This window comes from Hypanus sabinus, unplaced genomic scaffold (genome assembly GCF_030144855.1).
Source record: "Hypanus sabinus isolate sHypSab1 unplaced genomic scaffold, sHypSab1.hap1 scaffold_511, whole genome shotgun sequence".
NCBI classification, from domain to species: Eukaryota; Metazoa; Chordata; class Chondrichthyes; order Myliobatiformes; family Dasyatidae; genus Hypanus; species Hypanus sabinus.
The window spans coordinates 109606-131120 of NW_026781375.1; the positions used below are offsets into that span (position 1 = coordinate 109606).

General features: G+C 47.1%; 1 protein-coding gene across 1 annotated transcript in view; it reads left to right on the top strand.

The window, feature by feature from the left end:
* The window catches only part of LOC132389239 (calcium-activated potassium channel subunit alpha-1-like), a 237099-nt gene that overhangs the window by 97037 nt on the left and 118547 nt on the right, over nucleotides 1-21515 (top strand). The window contains exons 6-7 of the mRNA XM_059961733.1: nucleotides 15441-15551; nucleotides 16879-16984. Coding sequence (XP_059817716.1) covers nucleotides 15441-15551; nucleotides 16879-16984 — 217 coding nt within the window. The remainder of the gene's footprint in view (nucleotides 1-15440; nucleotides 15552-16878; nucleotides 16985-21515) is intronic.

A 21515-nucleotide genomic window follows, 5' to 3' on the forward strand; every position in this document is an offset into this window, starting at 1 on the left:
GAGTATCTCCAACATAGTTGTCGTGGGTAGATGTGTATCTCCAACAGAGTGTTGGTGGGTACGTGAGTATCTCCGACAGAGTGTTCGTGGGTAGGTGATAATCTCCAACAGTGTGGTCATGGGTAGGTGAGTATCTCCAACAGAGTGGTCATGTGTAGGTGAGAATCTCCAACAGAGTGGTCATGGGTAGGTGATAATCTCCAACAGTGTGGTCATGGGTAGGTGAGTATCTCCAACAGAGTGGTCATGTGTAGGTGAGAATCTCCGACAGAGTGTTCGTGGGTAGGTGATAATCTCCAACAGTGTGGTCATGGGTAGGTGAGTATCTCCAACAGAGTGGTCATGTGTAGGTGAGAATCTCCAACAGAGTGGTCATGGGTAGGTGATAATCTCCAACAGTGTGGTCATGGGTAGGTGAGTATCTCCAACAGAGTGGTCATGTGTAGGTGAGAATCTCCAACAGAGTGGTCATGGGTAGGTGATAATCTCCAACAGTGTGGTCATGGGTAGGTGAGTATCTCCAACAGAGTGGTCATGGGTAGGTGAGAATCTCCAACAGAGTGGTCATGGGTAGGTGAGTATCTCCAACAGAGTGGTCATGTGTAGGTGAGTATCTCTATCAGTGTCATCATGGGTAGGTGAGTATCTCCAACAGAGTGTTCATGGGTAGATGAGTATCTCCAACAGAGTGTTTGTGGGTAGGTGAGTATCTCCAACAGAGTCGCCATGGGTATGTGAGTATCCCCAAATGAGTGGACGTGGGCACGTGAGTATCTCCAGCAGAGTGTTCGTGGGTAGGTGAGTATTTCCAGCAGAGTGGTCATAGATAGGTGATTATCTCCAGTAGTGTGGTCTTGGGTAGGTGAGTATGTCGAACAGAGTGTTCGTGAGTGACTGAGTATCTCCAACAGAGTCGTCATGGTAGGTGAGTATCTCCGACAGAGTGGTCATCAGTAGGTGAGTATCTCCAACAGAGAGGTCGCGGGTAGGTGAGTATCTCCGACAGAGTGGTCGTGGGTAGGTGAGTATCTCCAACAGAGTGGTCATCAGTAGGTGAGTATCTCCAACAGAGTGGTCGTGGGTAGGTGAGTATCTCCAACAGAGAGGTCGCGGGTAGGTGAGTATCTCCAACAGTGTGGTCGTGGGTAGGTGAGTATCTTGAACAGAGTGTTCGTGAGTGACTGAGTATCTCCAACAGAGTCGTCATGGGTATGTGAATATCCCCAACTGAGTGGACATTGGGACGTGTGTATCTCCAACAGAGTGGTCATGGGTAGGTGAGTATCTCCAACATAGTGGTCATGGGTAGGTGAGTATCTCCAACTTAGAGGTCGTGGGTAGGTGAGTATCTCCAGCAGAGAGGTCGTGGTTAGGTGAGTATCTCCAACAGAGTGGACATGGGTACGAGAGTATCTGCAAAAGAGTTGTCTTAGGTAGGTGATATTCTCCAACAGAGTCGCCATGGGTATGTGAGTATCCCCAAATGAGTGGACGTGGGCATGTGAGTATCTCCAGCAGAGTGTTCGTGGGTAGGTGAGTATTTCCAGCAAAGTGGTCATAGATAGGTGATTATCTCCAGTAGTGTGGTCTTGGGTAGGTGAGTATGTCGAACAGAGTGTTCGTGAGTGACTGAGTATCTCCAACAGAGTCGTCATGGTAGGTGAGTATCTCCGTCAGAGTGGTCATCAGTAGGTGAGTATCTCCAACAGAGAGGTCGCGGGTAGGTGAGTATCTCCGACAGAGTGGTCGTGGGTAGGTGAGTATCTCCAACAGAGTGGTCATCAGTAGGTGAGTATCTCCAACAGAGTGGTCGTGGGTAGGTGAGTATCTCCAACAGAGAGGTCGCGGGTAGGTGAGTATCTCCAACAGTGCGGTCGTGGGTAGGTGAGTATCTTGAACAGAGTGTTCGTGAGTGACTGAGTATCTCCAACAGAGTCGTCATGGGTATGTGAATATCCCCAACTGAGTGGACATTGGGACGTGTGTATCTCCAACAGAGTGGTCATGGGTAGGTGAGTATCTCCAACATAGTGGTCATGGGTAGGTGAGTATCTCCAACAGAGTGGTCGTGGGTAGGTGAGTATCTCCAACAGAGAGGTCATGGGTAGGTGAGTATCTCCAACAGAGAGGTCGTGGGTAGGTGAGTATCTCTAACAGAGTGTTCGTGAGTGACTGAGTATCTCCAACAGAGTCGTCATGGGTAGGTGAGTATCTCCAACAGAGTGGTCATGGGTAGGTGAGTATCTCCAACAGAGTGGTCATCGGTAGGTGAGTATCTCCAACAGAGTGGTCGTAGGTAGGTGAGTATCTCCAACAGAGTGTTCGTGAGTGACTGAGTATCTCCAACAGAGTCGTCATGGGTAGGTGAGTATCTCCAACAGAGAGGTCGTGGGTAGGTGAGTATCTCCAACATAGTGGTCGTGGGTAGGTGAGTATCTCCGACAGAGTGGTCGTGGGTAGGTGAGTATCTCCAACAGAGAGGTCATGGGTAGGTGAGTATCTCCGACAGAGTGGTCGTGGGTAGGTGAGTATCTCCAACAGAGAGGTCGTGGGTAGGTGAGTATCTCTAACAGAGTGGTCGTAGGTAGGTGAGTATCTCCAACAGAGAGGTCATGGGTAGGTGAGCATCTCCAACAGAGAGGTCGTGGGTAGGTGAGTATCTCCAACAGAGAGGTCATGGGTAGGTGAGTATCTCCGACAGAGTGGTCGTGGGTAGGTGAGTATCTCCAACAGAGAGGTCGTGGGTAGGTGAGTATCTCTAACAGAGTGGTCGTAGGTAGGTGAGTATCTCCAACAGAGAGGTCATGGGTAGGTGAGTATCTCCAACAGAGAGGTCGTGGGTAGGTGAGTATCTCCAACAGAGAGGTCATGGGTAGGTGAGTATCTCCAACAGAGAGGTCGTGGGTAGGTGAGTATCTCCAACAGAGAGGTCATGGGTAGGTGAGTATCTCCAACAGAGTGGTCGTGGGTAGGTGAGTATCTCCAACAGAGAGGTCATGGGTAGGTGAGTATCTCCAACAGAGAGGTCATGGGTAGGTGAGTATCTCCAACAGAGAGGTCGTGGGTAGGTGAGTATCTCTAACAGAGTGGTCGTAGGTAGGTGAGTATCTCCAACAGAGAGGTTGTGGGTATGTGAGTATCTCCAACGGAGGGGGTTGTAGGTAGGTGAGTATCTCCAACGGAGGGGTTGTAGGTAGGTGAGTATCTCCAACGGAGGGGTTGTAGGTAGGTAAGTATCTCTAACGGAGGGGTTGTAGGTAGGTGTGTATCTCTAACAGTACTTGTGGGTAACCTCCTTCTGTTTTGCCGCATGCTTTCTGGTCAATTCAATTTGAAAGCTGACTGGATGTATCTGAGGCACCTGGAGCTAGATGATTGGTGTGAAGCTTTTGTGATTTGTATCTCCAAAAATGAATCAAAGGAATAACACAGGAAATTGAATATGTGTGTCTTCTTCATTTTTACTTTAGTGAGTCTCACTCATATGATGTTGTGATGTAATGTTATTCACGTACTTTCTCATATAACCCATAATGAATAATGTTGACAAAGAATGCTTAATGAAACACTATGTTTTCAATATTACTCAAATATTACTGTTGAATATAGAACAGTGGAGATGCACTGTGGTTGGTGACTGACAGGTTCTCGTCCAATGCTTTCCCAGGCATTGTTCAGAGAACGCAGTTTTGTCAGCTGTTTTTAGCTAAGAAAGGATTTGCTGGCATTGCAGAGAGTTCAATGGAAGTTCACTAGAATAATCCCAGGAATTAAAGGTTAATGTATGAGGAACATTTGAAGGCTCTCGCCTGTATATTCAGAGAGTTGAGAAGAATGAGGGGCAATCTCGTTGAAATCTATCGAATATTGAAAGGCCTGGATCGAGTGGAATTGGAGAGGTTGTTTCCAATAGTAGATTATAGGGCACAGCCTCAGAATAGGACATTCCTTTAGAATAGAGAGGAGGAATTTCTTTAGCCAGGGTAGGTGAATATGTAGAATTCATTGCTATCGAGACCAAATCATTGAGTATATTAAAAGCAAAGATTGATAAATTCTTGTTTAGTAAGAGTGTCAAAGGGTACAGGGAGAAGGGAGGAGAATGGGGTTGAGAGGGATAATAAATCAGCCATGATGAAGCAGACTTGATGGACAAATTATGCTTCTGTATCTTATGATCTTATGGTCTAATGCTTTTACCTCAAACCTGGATCTTTGAGGCAGGTAGATACCATGGCCCGGCATCCCCAGTTGTACTGAAATAGAAAAATGGAAAAACCTACGGCACAATACAGGACCTTCCGCCCACAAAGTTGTGCCGAACATGCATCTACCTTAGAAATTACTAGGGTTACCCATATCCCTCTATTTTACTAAGCTCCATGTACCTATCCAGAAGTCTCTTAAAAGACCCTATCGTATCCACCTCCACCACTGTTGCTGGCAGGTCATTCCACACACTCACCACTCTCTGTGTAATAAACTTACCCCTGTCAACTCCTCTGTACCTGCTCCCCAGCACCTTAAACCTGTGTCTTCTTGTGGCAACCATTTCAGCCCTGGGGAAAAAGCCTCTGACTATCCACATGATCAATGGCTCTCATCATCTTGTACACCTCTATCAGGTCACCTCTCATTCTCCGTCAGTCCAAGGAGAAAAGGCTGAGTTCACTCAACCAATTCTCTTAGGGCATGCTCCCCAGTCCAGGCAACATCCTTGTAAATCTCCTCTGCACCCTTTCTATGGTTTCCACATCCTTCCCGTAGTGAGGTGACCAGAACTGAGCACAGTACTCCAAGTGGGGTCTGACCAGGGGCCTTAATAGCTGCAGCATTGCCTCTCGGCTCCTAAATTCAATTCCACGATTGATGGAGGCCAATACACCGTACACCTTCTTAACCACAGAGTCAACCTGCGCAGCTGCTTTGAGCGTCCTATGGATTCGGACCCCAAGATCCCTCTGATCCTCCACAGTTGCTCTGAGACTCAGAAGGAGGATAGTAGAGTCTTCAGAATCAGCATCGATGGTACCTCCCCATGCCCACACCTCATCCATCTAACCCTCCCTCATGAGTTAAACCATCCCTTCCCCACCTCAACCACCTTCCCCCAACACCTCATCCGTCTATCTGACCCTCATGAGTTAAACCATCTCTTCCCTACCTCAACCACCTCCCCACAGCACCTCATTCATCTGTCCTTCCCTCATGAGTTAAACCATCCCTTCCCTACATCAACAACCTCCCCCAACACCATCCATCTGTCCCTACTTCAACCACCTCCCCGACACCTCATCCATCTGTCTGACCCTCATGAGTTAAGCCCCTTCCCAACCTCAACCACCCCCCAACACCTCATCCATCTGTCCCTCCCTCGTGAGTAAAACCATCCCTTCTCTACCTCAACCATCTCCCCAACACCTCATCCATCTGCCCCTCCCTCATGAATTAAATCATCCCTTCTCTACCTCAAGCATCTCTCCACAACACCTCATCCATCTGTCCCTCCGTCATGAGTTAAACCATCCCTTCCCTACCTCAACCACCTCCCTCCTCTGTAGGCCGGTTCCATATTGTATAGCTCCTTCCAGCTGAGGGCCACTTCTGTCATGGGCTCTGAAATACATCTTCAGTAGGCAAGCAGGAAACGCAATGGGAGGAAGTGAGGTAGGTAGCCTCAGGTAGGTCACAGGAAACGCGATGGGGGAAGTGAGGTAGGTAGCCTCAGGTAGGTCACAGGAAACGCGATGGGGAAGTGAGGTGAGGTAGCCTCCGGTAGGTCACAGGAAACGCAATGGGAGGAAGTGAGGTAGGTAGCCTCAGGTAGGTCACAGGAAATACGATGGGGGGAGGTGAGGTAGGTAGCCTCAGGTAGGTCACAGGAAACGCGATGGGGAGGTGAGGTAGGTAGCCTCAGGTAGGTCACAGGAAACGGGATGGGGAGGTGAGGTAGGTAGCCTCAGGTAGGTCACAGGAAACGCGATGGGGGGAAGTGAGGTAGGTAGCCTCAGGTAGGTCACAGGAAATGCAATGGGAGGAAGTGAGGTAGGTAGCCTCAGGTAGGTCACAGGAAACGCGATGGGGAGGTGAGGTAGGTAGCCTCAGGTAGGTCACAGGAAACGGGATGGGGAGGTGAGGTAGGTAGCCTCAGGTAGGTCACAGGAAACGCGATGGGGGGAAGTGAGGTAGGTAGCCTCAGGTAGGTCACAGGAAATGCAATGGGAGGAAGTGAGGTAGGTAGCCTCAGGTAGGTCACAGGAAACGCGATGGGGGGAAGTGAGGTAGGTAGCCTCAGGTAGGTCACAGGAAACGCGATGGGTGTGGGGAGGTGAGGTAGGTAGCCTCAGGTAGGTCACAGGAAACGCGATGGGGGGAAGTGAGGTAGGTAGCCTCAGGTAGGTCACAGGAAACGCAATGGGAGGAAGTGAGGTAGGTAGCCTCAGGTAGGTCACAGGAAACGTGATGGGGGAAGTGAGGTAGGTAGCCTCAGGTAGGTCACAGGAAATATGATGGGGGAAGTGAGGTAGGTAGCCTCAGGTAGGTCACAGGAAACGCGATGGGGAGGTGAGGTAGGTAGCCTCAGGTAGGTCACAGGAAACGCAATGGGAGGAAGTGAGGTAGGTAGCCTCAGGTAGGTCACAGGAAACGCGATGGGGAGGTGAGGTAGGTAGCCTCAGGTAGGTCACAGGAAACGCGATGGGGGGAAGTGAGGTAGGTAGCCTCAGGTAGGTCACAGGAAACGCGATGGGGGAGGTGAGGTAGGTAGCCTCAGGTAGGTCACAGGAAACGCGATGGGGGAGGTGAGGTAGGTAGCCTCAGGTAGGTCACAGGAAACGTGATGGGGGAAGTGAGGTAGGTAGCCTCAGGTAGGTCACAGGAAATATGATGGGTGTGGGGAGGTGAGGTAGGTAGCCTCAGGTAGGTCACAGGAAATACGATGGGGGAAGTGAGGTAGGTAGCCTCAGGTAGGTCACAGGAAACGCGATGGGGGAAGTGAGGTAGGTAGCCTCAGGTAGGTCACAGGAAACGCGATGGGAGTGGGGTGGTGAGGTAGGTAGCCTCAGGTAGGTCACAGGAAACGCGATGGGGGGAAGTGAGGTAGGTAGCCTCAGGTAGGTCACAGGAAACGCGATGGGAGGAAGTGAGGTAGGTAGCCTCAGGTAGGTCACAGGAAACGCGATGGGGGAGGTGAGGTAGGTAGCCTCAGGTAGGTCACAGGAAACGCGATGGGGGAGGTGAGGTAGGTAGCCTCAGGTAGGTCACAGGAAACGTGATGGGAGGAAGTGAGGTAGGTAGCCTCAGGTAGGTCACAGGAAACGCGATGGGGGAGGTGAGGTAGGTAGCCTCAGGTAGGTCACAGGAAATACGATGGGGGAAGTGAGGTAGGTAGCCTCAGGTAGGTCACAGGAAACGCGATGGGGGAAGTGAGGTAGGTAGCCTCAGGTAGGTCACAGGAAACGCGATGGGAGTGGGGTGGTGAGGTAGGTAGCCTCAGGTAGGTCACAGGAAACGCGATGGGGGGAAGTGAGGTAGGTAGCCTCAGGTAGGTCACAGGAAACGCGATGGGAGGAAGTGAGGTAGGTAGCCTCAGGTAGGTCACAGGAAACGCGATGGGAGGAAGTGAGGTAGGTAGCCTCAGGTAGGTCACAGGAAACGCAATGGGAGGAAGTGAGGTAGGTAGCCTCAGGTAGGTCACAGGAAACGCGATGGGTGTGGGGAGGTGAGGTAGGTAGCCTCAGGTAGGTCACAGGAAACGCAATGGGGAGGTGAGGTAGGTAGCCTCAGGTAGGTCACAGGAAACGCGATGGGGGAAGTGAGGTAGGTAGCCTCAGGTAGGTCACAGGAAATACGATGGGGGGAAGTGAGGTAGGTAGCCTCAGGTAGGTCATAACCAACTGCATGCTGAAACCCCACCCCCCAACAATATCTGAGCTCCTGAGCGATGGAAACCATTGCCCACCAACAATTGCCTCTGACTCCTCGAGACCATTTGAGCCAGCAAGAGATTCACCGGAGCTCTCTCCCCCCTATGTGTGACATTTAGAAATGAGATTAAAGATATTGGAGCAGAGTTAGGCCACTTGGCCCATCGAATCTGTCCTGCCATTTCAGCGTGGCTGATCTGTTTCCCTCTCAGCCCCAATCTCCTGTCTTCTCCTAGTGTCACTTCATGCACTGACAAATCAAGAATCTAATAACCTCTGCCTTAAGTATTCCCAGTGACTTGGCCTTCACCTCCAGATTTGGTGATGAATTCCACAGATTCACCAGTCTCTGGCTAAAGACATTCCTCCTTGTCTCTGTTCTGAATGAAGATCCCTCTATTCTGTGGCTGTGCCCTCTATCTTAGACTACCCTACCAGAAGAAACATCCACTCTAGTGAGGTGTTTCAGCATTCGATAAATTTCAATGAGATCCCTCCTCATTCTTCTGAATTCCAGTCGACAGGGCCAGAGTCATCAAACGTTTTTCATATGACAAGCCTTTCAGTCCCAGAATCATTTTTGTGAACCTCCCTGAACTTTCTCCAACGTCAGCACACACTTTTTTAGATTAGGGGCCCAAAATTGCTCACAATGCTCCGAGTGAGGCCTTGCCAGCGCTTTACAAAAGCCTCAACATTACATCCTTGCTATTATATTCTGAAAATAAATATAAAAGCTTAGTGGGAGCATTGCAGATAAAGGGCTGGAAGTATTGTTGAGGATCCCTGCCACCCATCCCACAATCTCTTTGACCCACTACCATCAGGAAGGAGGTTCAGGAGTATCAGGACTAGGACTGCCAGACAGGGTAAAAACTCTGTTCCACAGGCACTAAGACTAATGAATACCCTGGCACCACTGAGGTCTCATCACCAGGACAGTGGGCTGTTTACTGTTTACCTGTGCTGCACACTGCATGCATTTTGAAATATTTTATTAACCTGTTCCTGGTAATATTTTGTTTTATGTGCTGTGTGTAACGTATGTTGTATGGGTTCACCATGGTCCAGAGGAATGTTGTTTCATTTGGTTGTATATGTGTAGTCAAATGACCATAAATGTGAACTGGTGTTGTGTTGTGTTTGGCTGTATGTATGTACAGTCAGATGAGCATAAACGTGAACCGGTGTTGTGTTGTGTTTGGCTGTATGTATGTACAGTCAGATGAGCATAAACGTGAACCGGTGTTGTGTTGTGTTTGGCTGTATGTATGTACAGTCAGATGAGCATAAACGTGAACCGGTGTTGTGTTGTGTTTGGCTGTATGTATGTACAGTCAGATGAGCATAAACGTGAACCGGTGTTGTGTTGTTTTTGGCTGTATGTATGTACAGTCAGATGAGCATAAACGTGAACCGGTGTTGTGTTTGGCTGTATGTATGTACAGTCAGATGAGCATAAATGTGAACCGGTGTGTTGTGTTTGGCTGTATGTATGTACAGTCAGATGAGCATAAACGTGAACCGGTGTTGTGTTGTTTTTGGCTGTATGTATGTACAGTCAGATGAGCATAAACGTGAACCGGTGTTGTGTTGTGTTTGGCTGTATGTATGTACAGTCAGATGAGCATAAACGTGAACCGGTGTTGTGTTGTTTTTGGCTGTATGTATGTACAGTCAGATGAGCATAAACGTGAACCGGTGTTGTGTTGTGTTTGGCTGTATGTATGTACAGTCAGATGAGCATAAACGTGAACCGGTGTTGTGTTGTTTTTGGCTGTATGTATGTACAGTCAGATGAGCATAAACGTGAACCGGTGTTGTGTTGTGTTTGGCTGTATGTATGTACAGTCAGATGAGCATAAATGTGAACTGGTGTTGTGTTGTTTTTGGCTGTATGTATGTACAGTCAGATGAGCATAAACGTGAACTGGTGTTGTGTTGTTTTTGGCTGTATGTATGTACAGTCAGATGAGCATAAACGTGAACCGGTGTTGTGTTGTGTTTGGCTGTATGTATGTACAGTCAGATGAGCATAAATGTGAACTGGTGTTGTGTTGTTTTTGGCTGTATGTATGTACAGTCAGATGAGCATAAATGTGAACTGGTGTTGTGTTGTGTTTGGCTGTATGTATGTACAGTCAGATGAGCATAAACGTGAACTGGTGTTGTGTTGTTTTTGGCTGTATGTATGTACAGTCAGATGAGCATAAACGTGAACCGGTGTTGTGTTGTGTTTGGCTGTATGTATGTACAGTCAGATGAGCATAAATGTGAACTGGTGTTGTGTTGTTTTTGGCTGTATGTATGTACAGTCAGATGAGCATAAACGTGAACTGGTGTTGTGTTGTGTTTGGCTGTATGTATGTACAGTCAGATGAGCATAAACGTGAACCGGTGTTGTGTTGTGTTTGGCTGTATGTATGTACAGTCAGATGAGCATAAACGTGAACCGGTGTTGTGTTGTGTTTGGCTGTATGTATGTACAGTCAGATGAGCATAAACGTGAACTGGTGTTGTGTTTGGCTGTATGTATGTACAGTCAGATGAGCATAAACGTGAACTGGTGTTGTGTTGTTTTTGGCTGTATGTATGTACAGTCAGATGAGCATAAACGTGAACTGGTGTTGTGTTGTGTTTGGCTGTATGTATGTTCAGTCAGATGAGCATAAACGTGAACCGGTGTTGTGTTGTGTTTGGCTGTATGTATGTACAGTCAGATGAGCATAAACGTGAACTGGTGTTGTGTTTGGCTGTATGTATGTACAGTCAGATGAGCATAAACGTGAACTGGTGTTGTGTTGTTTTTGGCTGTATGTATGTACAGTCAGATGAGCATAAACGTGAACTGGTGTTGTGTTGTGTTTGGCTGTATGTATGTACAGTCAGATGAGCATAAACGTGAACCGGTGTTGTGTTGTGTTTGGCTGTATGTATGTACAGTCAGATGAGCATAAACGTGAACTGGTGTTGTGTTTGGCTGTATGTATGTACAGTCAGATGAGCATAAACGTGAACTGGTGTTGTGTTGTTTTTGGCTGTATGTATGTACAGTCAGATGAGCATAAACGTGAACTGGTGTTGTGTTGTGTTTGGCTGTATGTATGTACAGTCAGATGAGCATAAACGTGAACTGGTGTTGTGTTGTGTTTGGCTGTATGTATGTACAGTCAGATGAGCATAAACGTGAACTGGTGTTGTGTTGTGTTTGGCTGTATGTATGTACAGTCAGATGAGCATAAATGTGAACTGGTGTTGTGTTGTGTTTGGCTGTATGTATGTACAGTCAGATGAGCATAAATGTGAACTGGTGTTGTGTTGTGTTTGGCTGTATGTATGTACAGTCAGATGAGCATAAATGTGAACTGGTGTTGTGTTGTGTTTGGCTGTATGTATGTACAGTCAGATGAGCATAAATGTGAACAGGTGTGTTGTGTTTGGCTGTATGTATGTACAGTCAGATGAGCATAAATGTGAACAGGTGTTGTGTTGTGTTTGGCTGTATGTATGTACAGTCAGATGAGCATAAATGTGAACTGGTGTTGTGTTGTGTTTGGCTGTATGTATGTACAGTCAGATGAGCATAAATGTGAACAGGTGTTGTGTTGTGTTTGGCTGTATGTATGTACAGTCAGATGAGCATAAATGTGAACTGGTGTTGTGTTGTGTTTGGCTGTATGTATGTACAGTCAGATGAGCATAAATGTGAACTGGTGTTGTGTTGTTTTTGGCTGTATGTATGTACAGTCAGATGAGCATAAACATGAACTGGTGTTGTGTTTGGCTGTATGTATGTACAGTCAGATGAGCATAAACGTGAACTGGTGTTGTGTTGTGTTTGGCTGTATGTATGTACAGTCAGATGAGCATAAACGTGAACTGGTGTTGTGTTGTGTTGTGTTTGGCTGTATGTATGTACAGTCAGATGAGCATAAACGTGAACTGGTGTGTTGTGTTTGGCTGTATGTATGTACAGTCAGATGAGCATAAATGTGAACTGGTGTTGTGTTGTGTTTGGCTGTATGTATGTACAGTCAGATGAGCATAAATGTGAACTGGTGTTGTGTTGTGTTTGGCTGTATGTATGTACAGTCAGATGAGCATAAACGTGAACTGGTGTTATGTTGTTTTTGGCTGTATGTATGTACAGTCAGATGAGCATAAACGTGAACTGGTGTGTTGTGTTTGGCTGTATGTATGTACAGTCAGATGAGCATAAACGTGAACTGGTGTTGTGTTGTTTTTGGCTGTATGTATGTACAGTCAGATGAGCCTAAACGTGAACTGGTGTTGAGTTGTGTTTGGCTGTATGTATGTACAGTCAGATGAGCATAAACGTGAACTGGTGTTGTGTTGTGTTTGGCTGTATGTATGTACAGTCAGATGAGCATAAACGTGAACTGGTGTTGTGTTGTGTTTGGCTGTATGTATGTACAGTCAGATGAGTATAAACGTGAACTGGTGTTGTGTTGTGTTTGGCTGTATGTATGTACAGTCAGATGAGCATAAATGTGAACTGGTGTTGTGTTGTGTTTGGCTGTATGTATGTACAGTCAGATGAGCATAAATGTGAACTGGTGTTGTGTTGTGTTTGGCTGTATGTATGTACAGTCAGATGAGCATAAATGTGAACTGGTGTTGTGTTGTGTTTGGCTGTATGTATGTACAGTCAGATGAGCATAAATGTGAACTGGTGTTGTGTTGTGTTTGGCTGTATGTATGTACAGTCAGATGAGCATAAACGTGAACTGGTGTTGTGTTTGGCTGTATGTATGTACAGTCAGATGAGCATAAACGTGAACTGGTGTTGTGTTGTGTTTGGCTGTATGTATGTACAGTCAGATGAGCATAAACGTGAACAGGTGTTGTGTTGTTTTTGGCTGTATGTATGTACAGTCAGATGAGCATAAACGTGAACTGGTGTTGTGTTGTGTTTGGCTGTATGTATGTACAGTCAGATGAGCATAAATGTGAACTGGTGTTGTGCTGTGTTTGGCTGTATGTATGTACAGTCAGATGAGCATAAACGTGAACTGGTGTTGTGTTGTGTTTGGCTGTATGTATGTACAGTCAGATGAGCATAAATGTGAACTGGTGTTGTGTTGTGTTTGGCTGTATGTATGTACAGTCAGATGAGCATAAATGTGAACTGGTGTTGTGTTGTGTTTGGCTGTATGTATGTACAGTCAGATGAGCATAAACGTGAACTGGTGTTGTGTTGTGTTTGGCTGTACGTATGTACAGTCAGATGAGCATAAATGTGAACTGGCGTTGTGTTGTCTTTGGCTGTATGTATGTACAGTCAGATGAGCATAAAGGTGAACTGATGTTGTGTTGTGTTTGGCTGTATGTATGTACAGTCAGATGAGCATAAACGTGAACTGGTGTTGTGTTGAGTTTGGCTGTATGTATGTACAGTCAGATGAGCATAAACGTGAACTGGTGTTGTGTTGTTTTTGGCTGTATGTATGTACAGTCAGATGAGCATAAACGTGAACTGGTGTTGTGTTGTGTTTGGCTGTATGTATGTACAGTCAGATGAGCATAAATGTGAACTGGTGTTGTGTTGTTTTTGGCTGTATGTATGTACAGTCAGATGAGCATAAACTTGAACTGGTGTTGTGTTGTGTTTGGCTGTATGTATGTACAGTCAGATGAGCATAAACGTGAACTGGTGGTGTTGTGTTTGGCTGTATGTATGTACAGTCAGATGAGCATAAACGTGAACTGGTGTTGTGTTGTGTTTGGCTGTATGTATGTACAGTCAGATGAGCATAAATGTGAACTGGCGCTGTGTTGTGTTTGGCTGTATGTATGTACAGTCAGATGAGCATAAATGTGAACTGGTGTGTTGTGTTTGGCTGTATGTATGTACAGTCAGATGAGCATAAACGTGAACTGTTGTTGTGTTTGGCTGTATGTATGTACAGTCAGATGAGCATAAATGTGAACTGGTGTGTTGTTTTTGGCTGTATGTATGTACAGTCAGATGAGCATAAACATGAACTGGTGTTGTGTTTGGCTGTATGTATGTACAGTCAGATGAGCATAAACATGAACTGGTGTTGTGTTTGGCTGTATGTATGTACAGTCAGATGAGCATAAACGTGAACTGGTGTTGTGTTGTGTTTGGCTGTATGTATGTACAGTCAGATGAGCATAAACGTGAACTGGTGTTGTGTTGTGTTTGGCTGTATGTATGTACAGTCAGATGAGCATAAACGTGAACTGGTGTGTTGTGTTTGGCTGTATGTATGTACAGTCAGATGAGCATAAATGTGAACTGGTGTTGTGTTGTGTTTGGCTGTATGTATGTACAGTCAGATGAGCATAAATGTGAACTGGTGTTGTGTTGTGTTTGGCTGTATGTATGTACAGTCAGATGAGCATAAACGTGAACTGGTGTTGTGCTGTGTTTGGCTGTATGTATGTACAGTCAGATGAGCATAAACGTGAACTGGTGTTGTGTTTGGCTGTATGTATGTACAGTCAGATGAGCATAAACGTGAACTGGTGTGTTGTGTTTGGCTGTATGTATGTACAGTCAGATGAGCATAAATGTGAACTGGTGTTGTGTTGTGTTTGGCTGTATGTATGTACAGTCAGATGAGCATAAACGTGAACTGGTGTTGTGTTGTGTTTGGCTGTATGTATGTACAGTCAGATGAGCATAAACGTGAACTGGTGTTGTGTTGTGTTTGGCTGTATGTATGTACAGTCAGATGAGCATAAATGTGAACTGGTGTTGTGTTGTGTTTGGCTGTATGTATGTACAGTCAGATGAGCATAAATGTGAACTGGTGTTGTGTTGTGTTTGGCTGTATGTATGTACAGTCAGATGAGCATAAATGTGAACTGGTGTTGTGTTGTGTTTGGCTGTATGTATGTACAGTCAGATGAGCATAAATGTGAACTGGTGTTGTGTTGTGTTTGGCTGTATGTATGTACAGTCAGATGAGCATAAATGTGAACTGGTGTTGTGTTGTGTTTGGCTGTATGTATGTACAGTCAGATGAGCATAAACGTGAACTGGTGTTGTGTTGTGTTTGGCTGTATGTATGTACAGTCAGATGAGCATAAATGTGAATGTGACCCTGAAGCTGCCTGGGATCAGAGTCAGGGTGCATCCACAGAGTAGCAGCAAGCGAACACAGTTGTTCAGTCTCCCTTGGAGCAGAGAAGCAGCCTTGTCTCACCTCCGAGGAGGCCAACCCAGCACTTTATTTTCATTTATTTAGAGATACCGAACAGAGCAGGCTCCACTGCCCCATTGAGCCACACGCCCTGCATCCCGGCTGCCCCCCAACTTAACCCTAGTTCATTGCCACAGGCGGCCAAGCCACTGGGTATATTTAAGGCAGAGATTGATAGATTCGTGATTAGTCAGGGCATGAAGGGATACGGGGAGAAGGCAGGAGATTGGGGCTGGAACTGAACTCCAACCACTGATGCCTTGAACTGTAATAGTGTCGTGCTGACTGTACCGTGCCGTCACATCTCGCCGTTCTGTTCCAGGCACATTATAGTGTGTGGCCACATCACCCTCAGCAGTCTTCACGAGTTGCTGAAAAACTTCAACTGGAAAGAGAAGGAGGAGAGTACAACCATCATTGTGATCCTTGAGGAGTGAGTATGCAACTGACAGCCCCTACCCCCCTCAATAGATTTCCATCAAAAATTAAACAAAGAACATGAGGAAGGGGCAGGATGACCCTCGACTCTGTCGGGTAGAAGTGGGGAGTGGGGAAAATCACACCCATCCACACCCAACTCTGACCAGCAAACAGCACATGTCAGAGGGTTCACCCAGGGATTGTGTCCTGGACACTAACTCCAGGCCAAGCACTCTCGCTGGCTGATCTGAGGCAGAGGGTGGTGGGGGTACACAAGGAGTGTGGTCTTGCTGAACAGAATGCAAAGTCAAAGTCAAGGTCGTCTGCACAGGAAACATTACCTGAGCAACACCACGGGCACAGATGGGCAGCAGTCACAGAAGATCCACTCGGATCAGGGGCGTAGATTGAGTGGACAGCCAAGGATTTTTTCCCAGGGTGGAAATGGCTGATACGAGAGGACATGAAGTTAAGAAGCAGGGAGGAAAGTATGGGGGGGGCAAAGGGGGTGGATGTCAGAGGTAGGTTTTTTACACGGAGAGTGGTGGATGTGTGGAACGTCCTGCCAGGGTAGTGGTAGAGACAGGTACATTTGGGACATTTAAGTCACTCTGAGGTAGATACACAGATGATAAAAATATGGAGGGATTCGTACCAGCAATGGGTTAGAGTGATCTTGGAGTAGGTTAAAAGACTAGTACAATGTCATGGGCTGAAGGGCCTGTACTAGGGAAGATTAGATTGATGTTGCAGCAGCTTGTAAGGTCAGTAGAAAATCGAGAGCCAATGGGTCTGCACTGTGCTGTAATGTTCTATTGTGGCAACCCACTTTAGCACATTGCTACACTGCTGTAATTTAAATATAAAATATGCACAGTTTTTTATAAGAAGGAAAAATAAACAAAACGCATTTGAGTGCAAAGTGATGGTTGTAGTGTTGCTACCCAGAGGCAGTGCCGTTTGGTCCAAGAACTGAATGGCTGAAGGGAAGGAGCTGTTCCTGAACCTGGTGGTGTGGGACTTCAGGCTTCTGTCCATTCTGGCTGACATGGCCCAGAGGGTAGGGGATCTTTGATGACGGATGTTGTCTTCCTGGGACAGTACTTCCTGTAGGTACTACTAACGGTGGAAAGGGATGTGGGGAGTGGAATGATACCGTCTGGTATCTCTCACATGCTGGTAACCTCCAGTCTGTCTCAGCTGCCCATGTGCGGTATTAGGTACCAAGGGCGGCTGCTAACACACACCATCCATCACAGTCACTTATCCAAGCTGCTCTGAGCCCCGATTCTCCGGAACTGCCTCCTGGCTGACTCTTCCTGTTTTTTCACCTGTTCCAGCTTTAATCCTGGTCTGGAGCTCCAGGCCCTGTTCAAACGCCACCTGCTACAGATGCATTTTTTCCAGGGATCGGTTTTAAAGCCGACAGATTTGGACAGGGTTCAGGTGAGTGCCCAGTGGCTGAGATGTGCCCACTTTTCATTCCTTTGGTTATTGCACTGAATAACCAGCTGGCAGGTTTCATCAGGGACTTCTAATCCAAGTCTTCTAATCAAAGACTTCTAATCTTTACATTAGACTTCGAATCCTTTCATCAGAGACTTCTAATCCTTTCATCTGACTTCTAATCCTTTCATCAGAGACTTCTAATCCTTTCATCAGACTTCCAATCCTTTCATCAGACATTTCTAATCCTTTCATCAGACTTCTAATCCTTTCATCAGACATTTCTAATCCTTTCATCAGGGACTTCTAATCGGTTCATCAGACATTTCTAATCCTTACATCAGACCTAATCCTTTCATCAGAGACTTCTAAGAGTCATTTAGATAGGCACATGAATGCGAGGAAAATGGAAGGATAAGGACATTGTGCAGGCAGACTTACTGACTGCCCATTATGCCACTGGCATTTAGGGCGGCAATGAAGATCTCCTTCTCTGTCCGTCCTTGGCCATCTTCTCTATCGTACCCCAGGTGTGGTTCAGGGTCCTCACTTCTGCCTCCACAGTAGTGTCCTTGGTCTCCTGTTTTCCCTCCACCCTTCAGGTGTCCAATGAAGTGCTGCCTGGATGATGGAGTTCACTTCTCTTCTCATCATCCGCCCAATCCATCTGCAATGTTTCCTTGCGATGATTGTGACCATGCTAGTCGGCAACAGAGATTAGTTGGCCGTTTGATTACTAATTTGATTGGATCAGCACAACATTGTGGGCTGAGGAGCCTGTTCCTGTGATGTACTGTTCTGTGTTCCTGCTGTGATACACAGGAGGCCATTCAGCCCGTGCTGACTCTCAATCCTCACATCTGCTGCATGGGTTCCTCCTGCAGCTTCACATTCCAGCATCTGCTGTCTCTTGTGATCTCTTCAATCACAGTGCCTCCAACTCCACACCCTCATGTCCCTGTAATGTCTGCACTTTATCCCCCTCATGTCCCTGTAATGCCTGCACTTTATTCCCCTCATGTCCCTGTAATGCCTGCGCTTTGTTCCCCTTATGTCCCTGTAATGCCTGCGCTTTATCCACCTCATGTCCCTGTAATGCCTGTGCTTTATCCCCTCATGTTCCTGTAATGCCTGTGCTTTGTTCCCCTTATGTCCATGTAATGCCTGTGCTTTATTCCCCTCATGTCCCTGTAATGCCTGCGCTATGTTCCCCTTATGTCCCTGTAATGCCTGCGCTTTATCCACCTTATGTCCCTGTAATGCCTGTGCTTTATCCCCTTATGTCCCTGTAATGCCTGTGCTTTATCCTCCTCATGTCCCTGTAATGCCTGTGCTTTATCCCCCTCATGTCCCAGTAATGCCTGCGCTTTATCCCCCTCATGTCCCTGTAATGCCTGCGCTTTATTCCCCTCATGTCCCTGTAATGCCTGCGCTTTATCCCCCTTATGTCCCTGTAATGCCTGCGCTTTATCCGCCTTATGTCACTGTAATGCCTGCACTTTATCCGACTTATGTCACTGTAATACCTGTGCTTTATTCCCCTTATGTCCCTGTAATGCCTGTGCTTTATTCCCCTTATGTCCCTGTAATGCCTGCGCTTTATTCCCCTTACGTCCCAGTAATGCCTGCGCTTTATTCCCCTTATGTCCCTGCAATGCCTGCGCTCTATTCCCCTTATGTCCCTGTAATGCCTGCACTTTATTCCCTTTATGTCCCTGTAATGCCTGCGCTTTATCCCCTCATGTCCCTGTAATGCCTGTGCTTTATCCCCTCATGTCCCTGTAATCCCTGTGCTTTATCCCCCTTATGTCCCTGTAATGCCAGTGCTTTATCCCCCTCATGTCCCTGTAATGCCAGCGCTTTATTCCCCTCATGTCCCTGTAATGCCTGCGCTTTATCCCCTCACGTCCCTGTAATGCCTGTGCTTTATCCCCTCATGTCCCTGTAATGCCTGTGCTTTATTGCCCTTATGTCCCTGTAATGCCTGTGCTTTATCCCCCTCATGGCCCTGTAATGCCTGCGCTTTATTCCCCTGATGTCGCTGTAATGCCTGTGCTTTATCCCCTTATGTCCCTGTAATGCCTGCGCTTTATCCCGCTCATGTCCCTGTAATGCCTGCGCTTTATTCCCCTGATGTCCCTGTAATGCCTGTGCTTTATCCCCCTCATATCCCTGTAATGCCTGCGCTTTATTCCCCTTATGTCCCTGTAATGCCTGTGCTTTATCCCCTCATGTCCCTGTAATGCCTGTGCTTTATCCCCTCATGTCCCTGTAATGCCTGTAATTTATTCCCCTTATGTCCCTGTAATGCCTGTGCTTTATCCCCCTGATGTCCCTGTAATGCCTGCGCTTTATTCCCCTGATGTCCCTGTAATGCCTGTGCTTTATCCCCCTCATGTCCCTGTAATGCCTGCGCTTTATCCCCCTCATGTCCCTGTAATGCCTGCGCTTTATCCCCTCATGTCCCTGTAATGCCTGTGCTTTATCCCCTCATGTCCCAGTAATGCCTGCGCTTTATTCCCCTGATGTCCCTGTAATGCCTGTGCTTTATCCCCCTCATGTCCCTGTAATGCCTGCGCATTATTCCCCTTATGTCCCTGTAATGCCTGCGCTTTATCCCCTTATGTCCCTGTAATGCCTGCGCTTTATCCCCTTATGTCCCTGTAATGCCTGCGCTTTATCCCGCTCATGTCCCTGTAATGCCTGCGGTTTATTCCCCTTATGTCCCTGTAATGCCTGCACTTTATCCCCCTTATGTCCCTGTAATGCCTGCGCTTTATCCCCCTTATGTCCCTGTAATGCCTGCGCTTTATTCCCCTTATGTCCCTGTAATGCCTGCGCTTTATCCCCCTTATGTCCCTGTAATGCCTGCGCTTTATCCCCCTTATGTCCCTGTAATGCCTGCGCTTTATCCCCCTTATGTCCCTGTAATGCCTGCACTTTATTCCCCTTATGTCCCTGTAATGCCTGCGCTTTATTTCCCTTATGTCCCTGTAATGCCTGCGCTTTATCCCCTTATGTCCCTGTAATGCCTGCGCTTTATCCCCCTTATGTCCCTGTAATGCCTGCGCTTTATCCCCCTTATCTCCCTGAAATGCCTGCGCTTTATTCCCCTTATGCCCCTGTAATGCCTGCGCTTTATTCCCCTTATGTCCCTGTAATGCCTGCGCTTTATCCACCTTATGTCCCTGTAATGCCTGTGCTTTATCCCCTTGTGTCCCTGTAATGCCTGTGCTTTATCCTCCTCATGTCCCTGTAATGCCTGTGCTTTATCCCCCTCATGTCCCAGTAATGCCTGCGCTTTATCCCCCTCATGTCCCTGTAATGCCTGCGCTTTATTCCCCTCATGTCCCTGTAATGCCTGCGCTTTATCCCCCTTAGGTCCCTGTAATGCCTGCGCTTTATCCGCCTTATGTCACTGTAATGCCTGCACTTTAGCCGACTTATGTCACTGTAATGCCTGTGCTTTATTCCCCTTATGTCCCTGTAATGCCTGTGCTTTATTCCCCTTATGTCCCTGTAATGCCTGCGCTTTATTCCCCTTACGTCCCAGTAATGCCTGCGCTTTATTCCCCTTATGTCCCTGTAATGCCTGCGCTCTATTCCCCTTATGTCCCTGTAATGCCTGCGCTTTATTCCCTTTATGTCCCTGTAATGCCTGCGCTTTATCCCCTCATGTCCCTGTAATGCCTGTGCTTTATCCCCTCATGTCCCTGTAATCCCTGTGCTTTATCCCCCTTATGTCCCTGTAATGCCAGTGCTTTATCCCCCTCATGTCCCTGTAATGCCTGCGCTTTATTCCCCTCATGTCCCTGTAATCCCTGCGCTTTATCCCCTCACGTCCCTGTCATGCCTGTGCTTTATCCCCTCATGTCCCTGTAATGCCTGTGCTTTATTGCCCTTATGTCCCTGTAATGCCTGTGCTTTATCCCCCTCATGGCCCTGTAATGCCTGCGGTTTATTGCCCTGATGTCCCTGTAATGCCTGTGCTTTATCCCCCTCATGTCCCTGTAATGCCTGTGCTTTATCCTCCTCATGTCCCTGTAATGCCTGTGCTTTATCCCACTCATGTCCCAGTAATGCCTGCGCTTTATCCCCCTCATGTCCCTGTAATGCCTGCGCTTTATTCCCCTCATGTCCCTGTAATGCCTGCGCTTTATCCCCCTTATGTCCCTGTAATGCCTGCGCTTTATCCGCCTTATGTCACTGTAATGCCTGCACTTTATCCGACTTATGTCACTGTAATGCCTGTGCTTTATTCCCCGAATGTCCCTGTAATGCCTGTGCTTTATTCCCCTTATGTCGCTGTAATGCCTGCGCTTTATTCCCCTTACATCCCAGTAATGCCTGCGCTTTATTCCCCTTATGTCCCTGTAATGCCTGCGCTCTATTCCCCTTATGTCCCTGTAATGCCTGCGCTTTATTCCCTTTATGTCCCTGTAATGCCTGCGCTTTATCCCCTCATGTCCCTGTAATGCCTGTGCTTTATCCCCTCATGTCCCTGTAATCCCTGTGCTTTATCCCCCTTATG